This window comes from Dendronephthya gigantea, unplaced genomic scaffold, assembly GCF_004324835.1.
Source record: "Dendronephthya gigantea isolate DGI-Jeju-01 unplaced genomic scaffold, DenGig_1.0 000058F, whole genome shotgun sequence".
In the NCBI taxonomy this organism is placed as follows: Eukaryota; Metazoa; Cnidaria; class Anthozoa; order Malacalcyonacea; family Nephtheidae; genus Dendronephthya; species Dendronephthya gigantea.
Genome location: NW_021163068.1, coordinates 1,408,442 through 1,429,000, shown reverse-complemented (window position 1 = coordinate 1,429,000; position 20,559 = coordinate 1,408,442). Strand labels below are relative to the sequence as shown.

At 37.5% G+C, this 20,559-nt stretch overlaps 2 protein-coding genes across 3 annotated transcripts; both read right to left on the bottom strand.

The window, feature by feature from the left end:
• Positions 1–6,315: 6,315 nt before the first annotated feature.
• Positions 6,316–13,745, bottom strand: LOC114529947. The gene is made up of 6 exons (XM_028551514.1): positions 12,759–13,745; positions 8,866–8,955; positions 8,300–8,473; positions 7,665–7,746; positions 6,863–7,008; positions 6,316–6,649 (listed from the first exon to the last, which is right to left on the bottom strand). The coding sequence occupies exons 1-6, from the start codon at positions 13,743–13,745 to the stop codon at positions 6,512–6,514; spliced, it is 1,617 nt and encodes a 538-aa protein (XP_028407315.1). The 3' UTR covers positions 6,316–6,511.
• A 2,019-nt stretch (positions 13,746–15,764) lies between these two features.
• Positions 15,765–20,548, bottom strand: LOC114529965. 2 transcript variants are annotated; one of them, XM_028551537.1, is made up of 6 exons: positions 19,791–20,548; positions 18,522–18,682; positions 17,868–18,041; positions 17,233–17,314; positions 16,428–16,577; positions 15,765–16,214 (listed from the first exon to the last, which is right to left on the bottom strand). In XM_028551537.1, exons 3-6 carry the CDS (start codon positions 17,960–17,962, stop codon positions 16,077–16,079), a joined length of 465 nt encoding a protein of 154 aa, XP_028407338.1. In that variant the 5' UTR covers positions 17,963–18,041; positions 18,522–18,682; positions 19,791–20,548; the 3' UTR covers positions 15,765–16,076. The 2 variants fall into 2 exon arrangements, with proteins under 2 accessions (XP_028407338.1, XP_028407339.1); XM_028551538.1 differs by lacking the exons at positions 18,522–18,682; positions 19,791–20,548 and adding an exon at positions 18,428–18,500.
• Positions 20,549–20,559: the final 11 nt, after the last annotated feature.

Below are 20,559 nucleotides of genomic sequence, written 5' to 3'. Positions count from 1 at the left end.
AATCTTTTTCTCGCAGTTTCAAACTCTCTGTTCGAGTTGATTTTAAGCTTTTCCATGGCGCGAGGAAGCTCTATTCCTTGGTTTAAGATACCAGACTGAATAACGCTCAAAGGTTCACCCGGTTCGTCCTGAGTTTCGCTCGCTTTCTGCTCGGGATTTGATTTATCAAGAGAATCAGTTAGTAACACAACTCCGTCTTCTAGAAAATCGTAACTGGCGAGTAAAGTTGATCTAGAAAGGCCATCGATTTTAGACTTGATATCATTTAACTCTCGTACGACAATCTTACGAATTTCTGCATAGGTTACATCGCCGTCTTTGAATTTGTCTGCCGTCGAGTCTCTGACCTTATTCCATAATAAACCAAGTGTTGAACCAAAAGAAATCTAAAATCTCTTCAAGATGGATGGACCCACCATCGTAACTCTATCAAGCCATCCTCAGAGACAGTCATAGAGGAATCAAAATTACCCTTAGCTCTTTTAGGAGCATCTTTTTTATCCATTTCAAGGTACCTATAATGAAGAGTTCCATACTGAACCCCAGGTAAGGAGGAGACTAGGTAACCAATAATCTTGGCTACCTGCTGGATAGGAATGTCTGCTGGATGTTACATTATGTAATAAGGTTGATATTATTAATGATGGGGTTAATATTTAATAAGTTGTTAGGAGGGTTGTGATTGATAAGTGGGTGTGAAGGACAGAGACTTGAAATGAAAAGGTTGTAATTTGTTGGACTGAGTTTAGGGAATAAATATATAAATATACGTATATGTTACAAAGAGAATAAACTTGAAACACTGGACATTCAATAACATCAAACAAAAATTGTTTAATTTTTTCTTTTTTCTCATTTGTAAGCTGTAACTTGGATAGTCATTGTTATCAAGTTAATGACAAATCCTAGAATAATTACCTCTTGAGAAGGGGAAGGAGTGGACTTATCAGGATGGATAACTAGATCTAGGCAGTAAAATAACTAAAATTCTTCAACTGTATCAAGAACATTTGTAGCACACTTAGCATATATAAATATATAAATATATATATGTTACAAAGAGAATAAACTTGAAACACTGGACATTCAATAACATTAAACAAATTGTTTTAATTTTTTCCTTTTTTTTTCATTTGTAACTTGGATAGTCATTCTTATCAAGTTAATGACAAATCCTAGAATAATTACCTCTTGAGAAGGGGAAGGAGTGAACTTATCAGGATGGATAACTAGATCTAGGCAGTATGGTAAAATAACTAAAATTCTTCAACTGTATCAAGAACATTTGTAGCACACTTAGCATATGTATCACCCTGCAGATAGAAGCCATCAATATACCCACTAATAATATGATTCATAGCTCTAAGCTTAGCCAGGGGTGGTTTCATAAGTTTAAATTATGTTAAGAACCTGATCATTTATTACAAGAACAAAGAAAGTTTTCACTATATTATATCATATGAAATAGAATTCATACGCTTTTAAATGTCATTAAAAGCTTATTGTCCATGTTGGCGAATATCAAAAAACATTATTATTTCAATTATTTAAATATAAGTTACACTTGTCTCTCTTACAACAGAAACAGGAACACTTTAATGGAACGTAATTCAGCAAAGTCTCACAAATTATATAAACCATGCTGCATCTATTGTTTGCTTTAGTTAATTCAAAGTTGCACTATTTAAGACAAGTATTTACTGTGTTTTATGCAGGAAATGTTTGTTCATACTAAATCTCATTAAAGGTAAGTGATGCTTCTGCCTCTTACAACAACAACAGGACCCTTGGGATGGGATAACAGATACGTAATGAGGCCAAGGAAGGAATTTTCATATTTACAAAAGAAGGTAAGAGTCTCCAGCTCCCCGCCTGCTTCAGGGTAGCACAGAATGAAATAGGAATCTTTTTCCTTAACCCTGGTTAAAACCAATATTTTACAAATTTCGTAGTGAAATGCCACGCTCCATACCTTATGATCTTCTGGGACTTTTATTGTTGTCTTCAGATTTCCTTCCTTGGTGTATATTTGAACCGCTGTATGATCGTCTGTTAGTATCATGATTTCATTCTGCTGGGAAATACTCAATGAAAATGCCGCACTCGAGTCACGTTTAAACTTGTATTTTAATTTAGCCGTCTTGTCACAAACATACACATGAGGGTCTGGGTCTTTGTGTGTGATGATGATAATATCATCGTCTTTGTATATCGCGATCTCAACTAGAGAAAAATCTTTTTCCTTGAGAAAATCCAATGCATGATTTGCTTTTACATTGTAATTCTCGTCCAATATCGTCAACATGAATACTTCATCTGAACGTTTTCTCGCCACGTAAACATTGTTATTTATATCAACAGCAAGCGCCTTTAAAATATCACCTGCAAATTCAGGTATTTCAACCCGTTTGATTTCTCCTGTCTCATGGATAATCATGATGTCGCCACGAGACACAAACCCAGAGACAGTAACAACATCCCCCTGACTGTTCACAGCAGATAAGTCGGGTATTATTTCTTCATCAAGGAACTGTTCGTAGGGAGGATGAGACAATTCCTCTCCCATAGACTTTCTTGTTGAAATTTCCTTCCAATTTCTTATTGGGTGAAAACTACGATCAGCAAGTTCAATCGTTGGCATGCAGGCGAACACTTCAAACGAATATTTGCTGCTGAATTTCCGAACATATTGAAACAACACATAGTTGATTAACATAACCGACTTGACGTTCTCCACTCGTTGAGTTTTATTCAACAACGATTTGACTCCACCGTTCAAATACACCGAGAATATCTCTTGAATGGCTGGTAAGCTATGAAGCTTCTTTAAAAACGACAAACACCCAGTGATTGCGGTCCCAGGACTATCGACATGTTCCAGTATTTCTGAAACTATTCGTAGCTTCGCGGCAAGAATTCGATCTTCGATATACTAAATGACTCATTCCAGAAAGCAGTGGTTGCTGTCTCGCGTGCTTTTTCGAATCTTTTTCTAGCAGTTTCAAAATCTCTGTCCGAGTTGATTTTAAGCTTTTCGATGGCGCGAGGAAGCTGTATTGCTTGGTAAGTTAAGATACCAGACTGAATAACGCTCGAAGGTTCACCTGGTTCGTCCTGAGTTTCGCTCGCTTTCTGCTCGGCATTTGATTTATCAAGAGAGACACTGAGTAACTCTACTCCTTCTTCTAGCAAGTTATAACTGGCGAGTAAAGTTGATCGGGAAAGGCCATCGATTTTAGACTTGATATCATTTACGTCGCGTATGACAATCTTACGAATTTCTGCATCGGTTACATCGCCGTCTTTGAGTTTGTCTGCCGTCGAGTCTCTGACTTTATTCCATAATAAACCAATTGTTGAACTGAGAATACTTGTCACAATTGAAGACATAACGAGTTTTTTTACTGAAGACACAAGCTAATACTTAATTTTCACTGAACGCGAACACAGGATAAACACAAACTCGTGCACGAACAATTCTTGTGTAGATGTTGAGTGTTCAGTCCTGGTTTCTGCATCCAACTGATTCAAGGGTTGGTCAAGTTTACATTGTCAGAGTTTCTTTATCTAAACTATATTGGAACAGGATATTGCATTATGCAAATATTGCACTATATTTACACTTCAATCGCAAGGGAAGTTTTGTCCACAATCACCTGGGAATATTTATTTGTTTTCATCTTATTAAGATTAGGTGTGTTATCGAGTGTCTGATCACATGAGCCTAGATTTCTAACGGAAGATGATATTGTTGCTATTGGAAACGAAATATCCGTTGTTCTGAGCTGTCACCGTCCGGTTTTCCGCGAAATACGAAAATGAAACAATTCGTTATAATGGCGAAAAATACCGACTGAAATTAGGTTTAAAACTAGGTCAGCGGGCCAGCCGGGAAACGGGATAAACTTGTCGTCGGGATAGAGATTATTTACAACGCCTTTATTGGCTTTGCGTTTGAAGTTTGTTTGAAGTTTATATTACATTAGTATCAGCATTTAGTAAAGTACGTTGCCACCGTTTGTTCGTTTTTAATCATGTAGTGTTCAAAACTATAAAAAGAAACGCTGAGGAACATCAAAAATTGTAAAAATTGGTTCTACTCCGGTAACCGGGCCAGCCCGCTGAGAGAGTTTATATGAAAATATTTTTATCCCGCTAAGCAAGATCTCCCTCTTTCGAGCAGGATCTCGCAGAGCGGGCCAGCCAGCCTGTCCATTTTTACTGAAGACACAAGCTAATACTTAATTTCGACTGAACACGAACACAGGATAAACACAAACTCGTGCACGAACAATTCTTGTGTCGAAGTTGAGTGTTCCTGGTTGCTGCATCCAACTGATTCAAGGGTTGGTTAAATTTATAGTGTCAGAGTTCCTTTATCTAAACTATATTGGAACAGGATATTACATTATGCAAATATTGCACTATATTTACACTTCATTCGCAAGGGAAGTTTTGTCCACAATCATCTGGGAATATTTATTTGTTTTCATCTTATTAAGATTAGGTGTGTTATCGTGTGTCTGATCTCATGAGCCTAGATTTCTAACGGAAGATGGTATCGTTGCTATTGGAAACTAAATATCCGTTGTTCTGAGCTGTGTCACCGTCCGGTTTTCCGCGAAATGCGAAAATGAAACAAGTCGTTATAATGGCTAAAAATACCGACCGAAATTAGGTTTAAAACTAAGCTGGATTGCGCGTTGTTATATTTTGGTAGTGGCGGTTGTTGTAACTAGGAACTGAATTAGAGCTATTTTGTGCCCATGGTGGGTATAAATATAAACTTTTGATATTGTATGCACATTAAACTGATGGTATAGCTGACAGTAACGATTTTGGGCTCTGGCAATAATGAATATCTTTGGCATCGTTGCAGATGGTTTTAATATAAAGAGGAACGATAGAAACTGTAATAACAGGTGACCAAGGTGGGATGATAATTGATGTTCAGAGATAATAATGTATTAATATGTATACACATTGGATGATAATAATGGACCACAACAAATAGCTATGTATGATAATGTATGATCGATGGATAACGGTGAACAATTATGGACAACGATGGATAACGAGTATGACGAATGGAATAAAGGTGATATCTGGTGTGATGATTAATAATGAGAAATTGTGATGATGAATCACTTGTATTTCTTACCCGTTCTAGTAATATGATATTGATCGATACCAGTTTTTCCTGTTTCTGATGGTCCTTTGTAAATATTCATCCTTATTTACAGAGCCACTGACAGTATTTCCAGCGTGAAATGACAGTTATCTACATAGGTTGAAAGATTTGAGCACCATTAGTTGGGCAATCTCGCCTCTCACTTATTAAGTCTTGTGGGAAAACTGGTGTAATGCCAGAACAGAGATAAAATAATAACAGTTCACCTAACGTACCTTTACAAATTCTGCATCTCGACTGGCAGAGATCAGGTGTGATTAGGCCCAGGTTTAATTGTGGTGATACATGATTTTCTGGTAATGTAAACCGTCTTTTGAAGTCAGCTTGAAGTTTTAACTCAGCCAAGAGTTCTCGTTTGTGCTTGGCTCGATTCAATGAACTCAATAAATGCACGCCTGTCCTTTTTAATAATAACTGGGGATGAATTTCAACCTGTCTTGACTTGACGAATTGTGCAGTCATGTCAAAGAGATGTTTGTATTGGAAAGATGTCTGTATTACGACCAAGTTTTCTTCTTTTGATAGATGCAAACAAGTAGATAAGTTATGGACGTTCAGATAAGAGCACGCATACATCATTACGTCATTATTATTTCCTCCTTCACATCAATCAAAAGTTAAAATGTCTGTAGTGTAGAGATAGGGATGTTTGTAATAGGGAGACGTTTGTATTAGAGAGACTTCTGTGTTAGAGAGACGTTTGTATTAGAGAGATGTCTGTATTAGAGAGATGTCTGTATTAGAGAGATGTCTGTATTAGAGAGATGTCTGTATTAGAGAGATGACTGTATTAGAGAGATGTCTGTATTAGAGAGATGTCTGTATTAAAGAGATGCCTGTATTAAAGAGATGTCTGTATTAGAGAGATGACTGTATTAGAGAGATGTCTGTATTAGAGAGATGTCTGTATTAAAGAGATGCCTGTATTAGAGAGATGTCTGTATTAGAGAGATGTCTGTATTAGAGAGATGTTTGTATTAGAGAGATGTTTGTATTAGAGATATGTTTGTGTTAGAGTGATGTCTGCATTAGAAATATGATACTCGTATTGATATCAGTGCTAATATTAATAGATGTCAATTATTTTATTTGCTTCAAATAATCATTAAACGCAATAGTGGGCTGTTTCTATTCAAAATTAAAATAAATATGTATACAATACTGAACGGTAAACTCTCTATAAGAATAGATTTGCACGGACGCAAGTCTTCTTCTTTCCAATCTTTGTGACTTTTGTCATGCAATTTCCTACATACTAGTGGCTTAATCCTAAAATATTGGGAATGCTAAGATATAGATAGAATGAAAATAAAACGTATCTTATTTCGTGAATTTATAAACATAATTCGTGAAATCTTTTCCGACACCAGACCAGCAGTCGTTGGAAGCACCATATTTGTCATATTCAATCATACTTCTTGCGCCCCAACACTCTCCATAAAACTGCACAGCAAAATACTAAATAACAACATAGTCAATGCTTGTTCATTGAAAAATGGAAGCGAAATTTATATTAGGTTAACGCAATGCAGTATTATTACTGTAAACATGAGAGGAATTGGTTCAAAATATCCATGTTGTGGATGGTCCAGTTATAATTGACTTTATTGAGGCCTGAGACAAACATGAAAGCCTTGCACTGGTCTGGTATTTTAATAATTTTATAAATACCTTGTATCCTTTGTCATAAGCAACACAGGCGCATTCTTTGACGGTCTTTTGCATGTCATACCAATCTATTTTGTCCCGGAGATTCGCGATCAAGTCTGGCAAAGCTCTTTTATAACGATCGTTAAAACATCCCAAGTGTTGTACACCTAAATATATACGAAGAGCTGTGTTTGACGTTTGCCTTGTGTGTTGATTTCAAGAACCGAACAATTGTCATTTGAACAAAGAGCTTTTGTAAAGCTCGTTTAAGATAAGCTTGCTGTAACAAAGTATCTTTGTTTCAAAACATGAGCCCCTCTTTACTGTAGAAAGTTCACTTGAATATTTATCTTTGTTAATGGACACTAAAGTCATTGATGTGTACTTAATTTTATATTTAAAAAATTACAGTGAAAGTCGGTTGTTATCTGATGTCCTAAATTCTGATCAATGGCCAGTCAACTCGGTTTAAATCGCATAGAACTCTTGTTCACGTTTGACCAAGCATTGATAGTTCATCAAAAAAATCCCTCATGCAGAAAAATTAACCTTTGTTTGCCAACTCGCATTCTCGTTTAATCAATGTTTCAAATGCAAAACCACTGTTAGCATTAAAAAATGATTCCAATTTCTACCATCGCGAGAATCATGTTTTATTGAAGGATCAAGGCATTGTTGGTCTTATCAAAGGCCCTCCTTCATCTATCGGAAGAACCAGTGGGGGTCCCTTAAGTAGTTTCAGAGTCAATCAGAGATGTACATTAATTTGAGGACCATCGATGAACTAAAATGATCATGTTTATCCCAGAATGTAGCGACTTACCACAGGGCATTTCCGTGAAATGGATGTCATCCAAAGCCATGTCAGAATAAAAAGATCGTCCACGAATTGCTTCAAATTCCACCTAAATGAAAATTTATCAGTAATTTTTCAAAAATTTGTCACGTAAGAATGTGAACAAGCAGTAGTTTTTCCACAGGAATAAAACCGTTTTAAGTAAACATTCGAAGATCAAAGATGCTTGGAAAGTATCGAATGATATTGGATGATTTTGGTCATTGCCTCATATTTACTCCAAAATAAAACTGCTAGCTGGGACTACAAGGTTGAGTCTAAATCAACGGGGCGGTAGAACAAATTTACTTTTAGGCCAGGGAGGGGCCCTCAACCCTCCTGTGTCTCCCGCTCCTGGTTTAGAATAGTGACCTGTTATTCCTATACCCTCATGCATGGACAAACTAATCAAAGAACAAACTAATCCTACGAAGTTGTGTCGAACGATGTATTTCAATACATGGACAATCACAGTTATCTACCAAGAAATAAAACTGAGAATATTCCATCATTAGTTTAACGAGACTTCGCCTGAGCAGCTAAAACGCTCTTCAAACATGATGAGCAGGCAGAGACAAGATGTTGTCTAACCAAGCTGAAATGATCTGTTCCAAAAAACAAACCTGGGTTGCATGTACTGTTGGCGTAGCAATCTTTTTCTTCCTTCGCAACCCCTGAGCAGTCGTTCCCGCCATGTATCGGGGCGGGATCTGAACATTTTCTGGATCGATGACGCTTGCAATTTTCATCGCATTCTGTCCAAGAGGACCAGCGACCCCAGTGACCAGCAACAGCAGCTGAAACGAGAAAATATAGGCGTTTAACGAGGATAAACGAGCTCAGAGGTTGTATTTCTGAAAGGCTATTGGCAACCTGCCAAGCCATCGTGGGCCGTGGAGCGAAGGTGGAAAAGGCTAGCTTGCGGGGTTAGGTCATTGGTTGCGTTCTAGTCAATGACTCATACAATTATATCTAGCTATATATGTGTCACTGGTTCTCTCATAAGCGTAGAGGTCCGTGGGGAGGACGGGCAGGTATTCGTATTTTTACAGGATGAAGGTCTCTATCATTGAAAATGTTAAAAGATTTGTTTTGCCCCAAATGTGGCCGAATGACTCAGCATCACCGCACATGCCAACACTGGTCAACACAGTGTGGGATCAAGACATCGCCACGCAACACGACTTACACGAGTCACGACAGGAAAAGACAACTTCTCAGCCACTGATCTACGTATGTCACTGATATCCGATAAATTGAAGTGCTCGAAGTAAAGGACCTACTGTAACATTCCTCGTTCGTGCAATTCTGCCATTGAGATTCCACGCCATGCGACGATGCCCCAGGATAGTCAGCGTGGTTTGAAGAGAAACAATATATTCGCCTTTCCTTAACACAATCTTTGCTGCAAGGCGAAAAACTGGACCACTCGCTCAACCCAGCGCTATTGATTATTTGAAAAACGTGATATTACTTTAAGAAAGTTGAACTGTTCCTAAAAATTTGTTATTGATCAAATAACATGGAGCAACAAGCTGTCAGTAACAAATTTTAATCTTGCAGCAAGACTTAATTTTAATGCTGCAGAGATCCACAAACCACTCTAACTATAGCCACCGTGATAAAACCAAGTGGAAAGACATCTCGATATACAGAGAAGTATATTATATAAATAGTATATTATATATCCTAGGAACAATTAACGCGTTTGTATAGCACTCTAACACCGAAGCGCCAAAATTAAATTCCTCCTCGCTCGGTTTATTATAAAACCGTTGAAATGTCTGTTCATTCGACCATCCTGCAGATAACATAATATCCTTAATGTTACAGTTATTGGACGCTAAAATAGATGTAGTTGCTGCTCGAACACTATGACCTTTAAATTTGCTAACATCTAAACCTACAGCTACCAAAACAGACTTTATCCATTTCGAAAAAAACTCCAAAGCCGGTTTTCCACTAGCGATATTTTTCGTGCGAAGCGACGTTATTCTTTTGTATTTGAGCAATTTGTTCCAGATGGTTGCAGTTGAGAGCTCTGGAACAAAAGTAAAATGTCGCTTCGCGCGAAAAATATCGCTAGTGGAAAACCAGCTTAAGACCTTGCTAACATCCCATGTTGTCTGGTAACGCGGTGGAGCCGGGCGCAGTTTGAATAAACTTGAAACACTGGACATTCAATAACATCAAACAAAATTTTTTTTTCTTTTTTCTCTTTTGTAACTTGGATAGTCATTGTTACCAAGTTAATGACAAATCCTAGGATAATTAGAGTGGACTTATCAGGGGCCGGTTGTTCAAAAGCCGGTTAACGCTAACCTATATAGGGTTAAAAATGCCTAACCCAGGGCTAAATTTTTTAACCTTGGTTGATTTGCGTTGCACAAAGCTCGGTTAGCGTTAACCCTGGGTTAAAATTGATAAAAAATTAACCCTGCTAGATAGGTGGGTTAACTTTTTAATCCTGGGTTAACTTCGATTAAAAATGGATGAATAAGGTGCTGAAACACGTAAACACGTGAAATTCGTCATGAATTAAACACTTTTGAAAGGTTTTAGGAATAATTTCGACAGCAAAGAATTATTTAAGATTGACTTCGTTCGGTTTGAGCTGATGAATATATTGATTTATTTAACTTCGCTTCAATGCAATACACGATAAATGAATACAACCGTAAAAATTGAAACATCGTAATCGAAATATTTGTTTCGGATGCCAAAAAAGTGGTAAGGCTACGTTTGTTCTTGAATTTTGAATAATCAAAGAATGCCTGAAATTTTAAAATAGATTGTTCATAATTTGCTTAATTTTATTTCACATCGACATTGTTTATCATACAAAATGGCCTTTCATTTCGAATCTTTCCAAAATTCCATGCACGGAAATTGCTGTTCAAACAACGTCTCTGCGACCCTGCCTTCACGGCATATAATCTTTCGACTAACAATATATCCTCGTCGGGTAAAGTTTTGACGCTCGTGTTAAGTAAGTTTTCATTTGTATATGCGCAAGGTAGGAGATCTTTACAATGGTTTTACTAAAGTTCAATAATGTTCAGTTTCTTTTCTGGATTCTCCACTCTTCACTTGATCTTCTGATCTTCGTCGTTTTTGAGTTCTTGTCTGATCGTCCGTTCTGTCAGGTTGAGCTTCTTAACGTTTCATATGCTTTTTACTAAGCTAGTCCACTCCTTTTAGTCCACTCTCGTGTTTAGTCCACTGAATGTTCTGTTGCTGTGCGCCTCCTTTTATAATAAAATTTGAGGGGATCTTGAAGACGCCCTGTGCAAGATGGTGTGATTCACACAATCCAATCAGCGTTGTAGGTTGTAAGTGTGGGTTGGCGTTAGAAGCTCGGTCCAGCTCTCATACTTTGTTTACTTAAGGCCGGTGACGCACTAGTCACGTTGGTCTTTTACTTAATCGATCACTGTTAAAATTTGTTCACAACTTAAAATATTTATCATTAACTTAAAGTACAATTATCAACTTATTACTCTGTGAACCGTATCTCAACTTATAAACTATTTTACTAATAATTTCATCGAATTAAGCGTTTTGTGACGTAAGTGCTTAACCGAGCAAAATATAACAAAGAAATGATTGACATAAACTAGTATCCGCCAAGAACTTATGTTTTTGAGTCGTGACACTTGTACTTTGTACGACATACTATTGTTTCGGAGAAAATCCCATGGGCTGTAACCTCATGACAGGAAAAGTAATTTTGTGATTTCGAAGGGTCATAATAATATTTGCTTTACACTTCATTTTATGTGACATGTGCCCCAAGTAATTTCCTCATCTATATTGACCTTCTATTTCTTAACAATACTAAATTACATTATATATACGCATTTCGTAACACTCGTTTATTGACCAATCGAAAACGTTCTTATATCCAATTTAGTGCTTAAAATACATTTAATCTTAGGTTAAATATTTTAACCCTGGGTTAACTAACCCTACCGCTAACCCTGCTTTGAACAACACAGTTTTAACCCAGGTTTAGCTAACCTAGGGTTAAGGATTTTAACCCAGGTTTAGCACTAACCCAGGGTTAAATTTAACCTGCTTTTGAACAACCGGCCCCAGTGAGATCTTTTATTACAAGACCAAAGAAAGTTTTTACTATATTATGTCATATGAAAAAGGATTCATATGCTTTAATTCAAATGTCATTAAAAGCTTATTGCCCATGTTGGCAAATGTCAAAAAACATTATTATTTAAATTATTTAAATATCAGTTACACTTGTCTCTCTTACAAAAGAAACAGGAATACTTTAATGGGACGTAATTCAGCAAAGTCTAACAAATTATATAAACCATGCTGCATCTATTGTTTGCTTTAGTTAACTCAAAGTTGCACTATTTCAGACAAGTATTTACTGTGTTTTATGCAGGAAATGTTTGTTCATACTAAATCTCACTAAAGGTAAGTGATGCTTCTGTCGCTTACAACAACAACAGGACCCTTGGGATGGGATACCAGTTTGGGAAAACATGAATCACCATCTTTAGAGAAGAAGGTAAGAGTCTCCAGCTCCTCGCCTGCTTCAGGGTAGCACAGAATGAAATAGGAATGCTTTTCTCTATCCCTGGTTAAAACCAATATTTTACAAATTTCGTAGTGAAATGCCACCCTCCATACCTTATGATCTTCTGGGACTTTTATTGTTGTCTTCAGATTTCCTTCCTTGGTGTATATTTGAACCGCCGTACCATCGTCTGTTGGTATCATGATTCCATTCTGCTGGGAAATACTTAATGAAAATGCCCACCTCGAGTCACTTTTAAACTTGTATTTCAATTGACACGTCTTGTCACAAACATACACATGAGGCTCTTCGTCTTGGATGATGATAATATCATCGTCTTTGCATATCGCGATCATAATAGCAAAGACACTTTTGTCCTCGAGAAAATCCAATGTATGATTTGCTTTTACATCGTAATTCTCATCCAATATCATCAACATGAATGCTTCACCCAGACGTCTTCTCACCACGTAAACATTGTTATTCATATCAACAGCAAGCGCCAGTAAAAAATTATCTGGAAATTCAGGTATTTCAACCCGTTTGATTTTTCCTGCCGCATGAATAATCATGATATCGTCACTAGACTCAGTTTCAGGGAATGTAAGAATATCCCCCTGACTGTTCACAGCAGATAAGTCGGGTATTATTTTTTCATCAAGGAACTGTTCGTAGGAAGGATGAGGCAATTCCTCTCCCATAGACTTTCTTGTTGAAACTTCCTTCCAATTTCTTATTGGGTGGAAACTACGATCAGGAACTTCAATCGTTGGCATGCAGGCAGGCACTTCAAACAAATACTTGCTGCTGAATTTCCCGACATATTGAAACAACACATAGTTTATTAACATAACCGACTTGACGTTCTCCACTCGTTGAGTTTTATTCAACAACGATTTGAATCCACCGTTCAAATACACCGAGAATATCTCTTGAATGGCTGGTAAGCTATGAAGCTTCTTCAAAAACGACAAACACCCAGTGCACGTGATTGCGGTCTCAGGACGATCGACATGTTCCAGTATTTCTGAAACTATTCGTAGCTTCGCGGCAAAAATTCGATCTTCGATACTAAATGCCTCATTCCAGAAAGCAGTGGTTGCTGTCTTGCGCGCATCTTTGAATCTTTCCCTCGCAGTTTCAAACTCTCTGTCCAAGTTGATTTTAAGCTTTTCCATGGCGCGAGGAAGCTCTATTGCTTGGTTTAAGATACCAGACTGAATAACGCTCGAAGGTTCACCCGGTTTGTCCCGAGTTTCGCTCGCTTTCTGCTCGGGATTTGATTTATCAAGAGAAACACTGAGTAACACAACTCCTTCTTCTAGAAAATCGTAACTGGCGAGTAAAGTTGATCGGGAAAGGCCATCGATTTTAGACTTGATATCATTTAACTCGCGTACGACAAACTTTCGAATTTCTGCATCGGTTACATCGCCGTCTTTGAATTTTTCTGCCGTCGAGTCTCTGACCTTATTCCATAATAAACCAAGTGTTGAATTGAGAATACTCGTCACAATTGAAGACATACCTAGTTTTTAATCATGTACTGTTCAAAACTATAAAAAGAAACGCCGAGAAACATCAAAAATTGTAAAAATTGGTTCTACCTCGGCAACCGGGCCAGCCCGCTGGGAGAGTTTATATGAAAATATTTTCATCCCGCTAAGAAAGATCTCGCCTCTTTCGAGCAGGATCTCGCCAAGTGGGCCAGCCTGCCTGTCCATTTTTACTGAAGACACAAGCTAATACTTAATTTTGACTGAACACGAACACAGGATAAACACAAACTCGTGCACGAAAAATTCTTGTGTTTATGTTCAGTGTTCCTGGTTGCTGCATCCAACTGATTCAAGGGTTGGTCAAGTTTACAGTGTCAGAGTTTCTTTATCTAAACTATATTGGAACAGGATACCTTGCATTATGCAAATATTGCACTATATTGATACTTCATTCGCAAGGGGAGTTTTGTCCACAATCATCTGGGAATATTTATTTGTTTCATCTTATTAAGATTAGGTGTGTTATCGCGTGTCTGATAACATGAGCCTAGATTTCTAACGGAAGATTGTATCGTTGCTATTGGAAACTAAATATCCGTTGTTCTAAGCTGTGTCACCGTCCGGTTCGTCCAATTTGTTATAATACTGACCGAAATTAGGTTTAAAACTAAGCTGGATTGCGCGTTGTTATATTTTATTAGTGGCGTTTGTTGTAACTAGGAACTGAATTAGAGCTATTTTGTGCCCATGGTGGGTATAAATATTAACTATTGATATTGTATGCACATTAAACTGATGGTATAGCTGACAGTAACGATCTTGGGCTCTGGCAATAATGAATATCTTTGGCATCGTTGCAAATGGTTTTAATATAAAGAGGAACGATAGCAGGTGACCAAGGTGGGATGATAATTGATGTTAAGGGATAATAATGTATACACATTGGATGATATTGATGGACCACAAAAAACAGTTATGTATGATAATGTATGATCGATGGATAACGGTGGACAATTATGGACAACGATGGATAACGATTATGACGAATGCAATAAAGGTGATATCTGGTGTGATGATTATAATATTGAGAAATTGTGATGACGAATCACTTGTATTTCTTACCCGTTCTAGTAATATGGTATTGATTGATACCAGTTTTTCCTGTTTCTGAGGGTCCTTTGTGTTTCCAATAGCATTTCATCCTTATTTGCAGACCCACTGACAGTATTTCCGCCGTGAAATGACAGTTATCTACAAAGGTTGAAAGATTTGAGCACCATTAGTTGAGCAATCTCGCCTCTCACTTATCAAGTCTTGTGGGAAAACTAGTGTAATGCCAGAACAGAGATAAAATAATAACAGTGCACCGAACGTACCTTTACAAATTCTGCATCTCGACTGGCAGAGATCAAGTGTGATTAGGCCCAGGTTTATGTGTGCTGATACATGATTTTCTGATAATGTCAATTGTCAACTGTCTTTTGAAGTCAGCTTAAAGTTTTAACTCAGCCAAGAGTTCTCGTTTGTGTTTGGCTCGATGATTGAACGAACTCAATAAATGCACGCCTTTTTAATAATTTGGGTCAAAAACTGGGGATGAATTTCAACCTGTCTTGACTTGACGAATTGTGCAGTCATGTCAAAGAGATGTTTGTATTGGAAAGATGTCTGTATTACGACCAAGTTCTTATTTTGATAGATGCGAACAAGTAGATAAGTTATGGACGTTCAGATAAGATCACGCATACATCATTACATCATAGCTATTTTCTCGTTCACATCAATCAAAAGTTAAAATGTCTGTAGTGTAGAGATAGGGATGTTTGTAATAGAGAGACGTTTGTATTAGAGAGATGTCTGTATTAGAAAGATGTCTGTAATAGAGAGATGCCTGTATTAGCGAGATGCCTGTGCTAGAGAGAGGTCTGTATTAGAGAGATGTCTGTATTAGGGAGGTGTCTTTATTAGAGAGGTGCCTGTATTAGAGAGATGTCTGTATTAGAGAGATGTCTCTATTAGAGAGATGTTTGTATTAGAGATATGTTTGTGTTAGAGTTATGTCTGCATTAGAAATATGATACTCGCTTTGATATCAGTGGTAATATTAATAGATGTCAATTATTCTTATTCGCTTTAAATAATCATTAAACGCAATAGTAGGCTGTTTCTATTCAAAAATTAAAATAAATATATATACAATACTGAACGGTAAACTCTCTAAAAGAATAGATTTGCACGAACGCAAGTTTTTTTTTCCAATCTTTGTGACTTTTGTCATGCAACTTCCTACCTACTAGTGGCTTAATCCCAAAATATTGGGAATGCTGAGATATAGATAGAATGAAAATAAAACGTATCTTATTTCGTGAATTTATAAACATAATTCGTGAAATCTTTTCCGACACCAGACCAGCAGTCGTTGGAAGCACCATATTTGTCATATTCAATCATACTTCTTGCGCCCCAACACTCTCCGTAAAACTGCACAGCAAAATACTAAATAACAACATAATCAATGCTTGTTCATTGAAAAATTGAAGCGAAATTCATATTAGGTTAACGCAATGCAGTATTATCACCGTAAATATGAGAGGAATTGATTCAAAATATCCATGTTGTGGATGGTCCAGTTATAATTGACTTTACTCAGGCCTTAGACAAACATGAAAGCCTTGCACTGGTCTGGCATTTCAATAATTTTATAAATACCTTGTATCCTTTGTCATAAGCAACACAGGCGTATTCTCTGACGGTCTTTTGCATGTCATACCAGTCTATTTTATCCCAGAGATTCGCAACCAAGTCTGGCAAAGCAAGCTCTTTTATAACGATCGTTAAAACATCCCAAGTGTTGAATACCTAAATATATACGAAGAGCTGTGTTTGACGTTTGCCTTGTGTGTTGATTTCAAGAACCGAACAATTGTCATTTGAACAAAGAGCTTTTGTAAAGCTCGTTTAAGATAAGCTTGCTGTAACAAAGTATCTTTGTTTCAAAACATAAGCCCCTCTTTACTGTAGAAAGTTCACTTAAAGGATATATCTTTGTTAATGGACACAAAAGTCATTGATGTGTACTTAATTTTATATTCAAAAAATTACAGTGAAAGTTGGTTGTTAAATGTTGTCCTAAATTCAGATCAATGGCCAGTCAACTCGGTTTAAATCGCATAGAACTCTTGTTCACGTTTGACCAAGCATTGATAGTTCATCAACAAAAATCCCTCATGCAGAAAAATTAACCTTTGCTTGCCAACTTGCATTCTCGTTGAATCAATGTTTCAAATGCAAAACCACTGTTAGCATTAAAAAATGATTCCAATTTCTACCATCGCGAGAATCATGTTTTATTGAAGGATCAAGGCATTGTTGGTCTTATCAAAGGCCCTTCATCTATCAGAAGAACCAGTCGGGGTCCCTTAAGTAGTTTCAGAGTCAATCAGAGATGTACATTAATTTGAGAACCATCGATGAACTAAAATGATCATGTTTATCCCAGAGTGTAGCGACTTACCACAGGGCATTTCCGTGAAATGGATGTCATCCAAAGCCATGTCAGAATAAAAAGATCGGCCACGAATTGCCTCAAATTCCACCTAAATGAAAATTTATCGGTAATTTTTCAAAAATTTGTCACGTAAGAATGTGAACAAGCAGCAGTTTTTCCACAGGAATAAAACCGTTTTAAGTAAACATTCGAAGATCAAGGATGCTTGGAAAGTATCGAATGATATTGGATGATTTTGGTCATTGCCTCATATTTACTCCAAAATAAAACTGCTAGCTGGGACTACAAGGTTGAGTCTAAATCAACGGGGCGGTAGAACAAATTTACTTTTGGGCCTGGGAGGGGCCCCCAACCCTCCTGTGTCTCCCGCTCCTGGTTTAGAATAGTGACCTGTTATTCCTATACCCTCATGCATGGACAAACTAATCAAAGAACAAACTAATCCTACGAAGTTGTGTCGAACGATGTATTTCAATACATGGACAATCACAGTTATCTACCAAGAAATAAAACTGAGAATATTCCATCATTAGTTTAACGAGACTTCGCCTGAGCAGCTAAAACGCTCTTCAAACATGATGAGCAGGCAGAGACAAGATGTTGTCTAACCAAGCTGAAATGATCTGTTCCAAAAAACAAACCTGGGTTGCATGTACTGTTGGCGTAGCAATCTTTTTCTTCCTTCGCAACCCCTGAGCAGTCGTTCCCGCCATGTATCGGGGCGGGATCTGAACATTTTCTGGATCGATGACGCTTGCAATTTTCATCGCATTCTGTCCAAGAGGACCAGCGACCCCAGTGACCAGCAACAGCAGCTGAAACGAGAAAATATAGGCGTTTAACGAGGATAAACGAGCTCAGAGGTTGTATTTCTGAAAGGCTATTGGCAACCTGCCAAGCCATCGTGGGCCGTGGAGCGAAGGTGGAAAAGGCTAGCTTGCGGGGTTAGGTCATTGGTTGCGTTCTAGTCAATGACTCATACAATTAGCTATATATGTGTCACTGGTTCTCTCATAAGCGTAGAGGTCCGTGGGGAGGACGGGCAGGTATTCGTATTTTTACAGGATGAAGGTCTCTATCATTGAAAATGTTAAAAGATTTGTTTTGCCCCAAATGTGGCCGAATGACTCAGCATCACCGCACATGCCAACACTGGTCAACACAGTGTGGGATCAAGACATCGCCACGCAACACGACTTACACGAGTCACGACAGGAAAAGACAACTTCTCAGCCACTGATCTACGTATGTCACTGATATCCGATAAATTGAAGTGCTCGAAGTAAAGGACCTACTGTAACATTCCTCGTTCGTGCAATTCTGCCATTGAGATTCCACGCCATGCGACGATGCCCCAGGATAGTCAGCGTGGTTTGAAGAGAAACAATATATTCGCCTTTCCTTAACACAATCTTTGCTGCAAGGCGAAAAACTGGACCACTCGCTCAACCCAGCGCTATTGATTATTTGAAAAACGTGATATTACTTTAAGAAAGTTGAACTGTTCCTAAAAATTTGTTATTGATCAAATAACATGGAGCAACAAGCTGTTAGTAAACAATTTTTATCTTGCAGCAATACTTAATTTTAATATTGCAGAGATACACAAACCAGTCTAACTATAGCCAGCGTGATAAAACCAAGAGGAAAGATATCTCGATATATAGAGAAGTATATTACATATATGGTATATTTTATATCCTGGGAACAATTAACGTTTGTATAGCACTCTAACACCGAGGCGCCAAAATTAAATTCCTCCTCGCTCGGTTTATTATAAAACCGTTGAAATGTCTGTTCATTCGACCATCCTGCGGACAACATTATATCCTTAATGTTACAGTTATTGGACGCTAAAAAGGATGTAGTTGCTGCTCGAACACTATGACTTCTAAATTTGCTAACATCTAAACCTATACAAGCTACCAAAACGAACAGTTGATAGAAAAATGAGTTAACTATCGGTCCTCCGGCAGGAATCGAACCTACGCTTTTGCGAAGCCGGTGCAATGTTCTTGCCTTAGTGGCAACATTAAATATAAAGTGAAACATTAATATTTTTCAAATAAGCCAGCAGAAGCGACAGCTAACCTCCTGCGGATGCATCTCTTATGTATTTATATTAGCCATATATATTTGGCTTGGGTTAGCTGTGTCGGGGAAAGCGAGGAAGAAAGCGGGAGAGATCTCTCGCACACACCCGACATAACTAACCCAAGCCAAATATAAATGCCTAATATAAATACATAAGAGATGCCTGCGGAGGAGGCTAAGCGACACACTTTGTCAATTATTCCTGGTAATGCCTATACAAAGTAATTAAGTGCCCAATATAAAGCTCTTTTGTGAAAGTGCCCAATAAAATGTGCACAGAACCATTTTGGGTAAATTCTGGACCTTTTAAGTTAAAACTGCGATCACGAGATAGGATGCATTAAGATTTGAAAAAAATTCATAACAAAAGGGCTCCACAGCCGATAAAATTACAAGATAATAACTCTTTTTATCATTAACCAAAAAATAGAAAGGTGCAGCCAGCATGATTCTAGCAGAAAAGTACTTACCGTGTGTTCTATATACTGCTAGTCCACTGTTCGCTGATCTGTTTGCAATACGACCTTTTCGTTTGGAACGTCTCGCTACAGTTTATCGTTAAATAGAAGCCTCGACTCTTATATGAGTAATTATATGAGCATGTATAATTCTTAAAAAGTGTAAACACATCAATGATTTAGCGTATCTGCTATTAATATGTGTAATAAAGACCATTTACCAAAGGGGTCATGTTATCTTATACAGACCAAGTGGAAAAGAACATAAACTTATAATTAAACACGGATTTGTAAGCAAGTTGGGGAACGTGTTTTAAAACTATAAAGAACAAGGAATTTTCGGTCTTTTTCAATTAACCTTTGATTGGTCGATCGACCTCGCAATACTAAGCGGTAATCACATAAGCGAATTTTCAAAATGGCGGCCAGGTGTTTTTGTCAAAGTGACAGATGAGGAAATACGATATATTGACAAAAATACAGTACCTGAAAATACAAAAGGAGTGAAAAAAGTAGGTAAGGTAAAAATTCCTTCTAGAGCGCTTTTCAACCATATCTTCCGAAATCATTGTTATATTTGAATCGCCGGGAAACTATGGACATATTTGTTTACATTGGTAAAACACAGGAACGCGGGAAGGAACACGTTGTTAGGGGGGCGAAAACTACATTTGAGGGGCACTTTTAGGGTGAAAATTAAATAAGCAAAAATAAAACCTGTAATTTCTTTCCTCTCATATTTTTTCAGAACCAGAAAAAATCCAGCTTGAATAAAGTATAA

Bases quoted from the DNA above. Each gene is read 5' to 3' on its own strand.
- LOC114529947 (XM_028551514.1), bottom strand. From the start codon at position 13,745: ATGTCTTCAATTGTGACGAGTATTCTCAATTCAACACTTGGTTTATTA. The intron at 8,474-8,865 runs GTAAGTCGTGTT...TTCTCGTTTCAG, and splicing joins CTTTTCCTGTCGTGACTCGT to CTGCTGTTGCTGGTCACTGG. The intron at 7,747-8,299 runs GTTTGTTTTTTG...ATTTTCATTTAG, and splicing joins CAACAGTACATGCAACCCAG to GTGGAATTTGAAGCAATTCG.
- LOC114529965 (XM_028551537.1), bottom strand. From the start codon at position 17,962: ATGTTCAGATCCCGCCCCGATACATGGCGGGAACGACTGCTCAGGGGT. The intron at 16,578-17,232 runs GTAAGTCGCTAC...GTATATATTTAG, and splicing joins TTTCACGGAAATGCCCTGTG to GTATTCAACACTTGGGATGT. The intron at 16,215-16,427 runs GTATTTATAAAA...GTTGTTATTTAG, and splicing joins CTTATGACAAAGGATACAAG to TATTTTGCTGTGCAGTTTTA.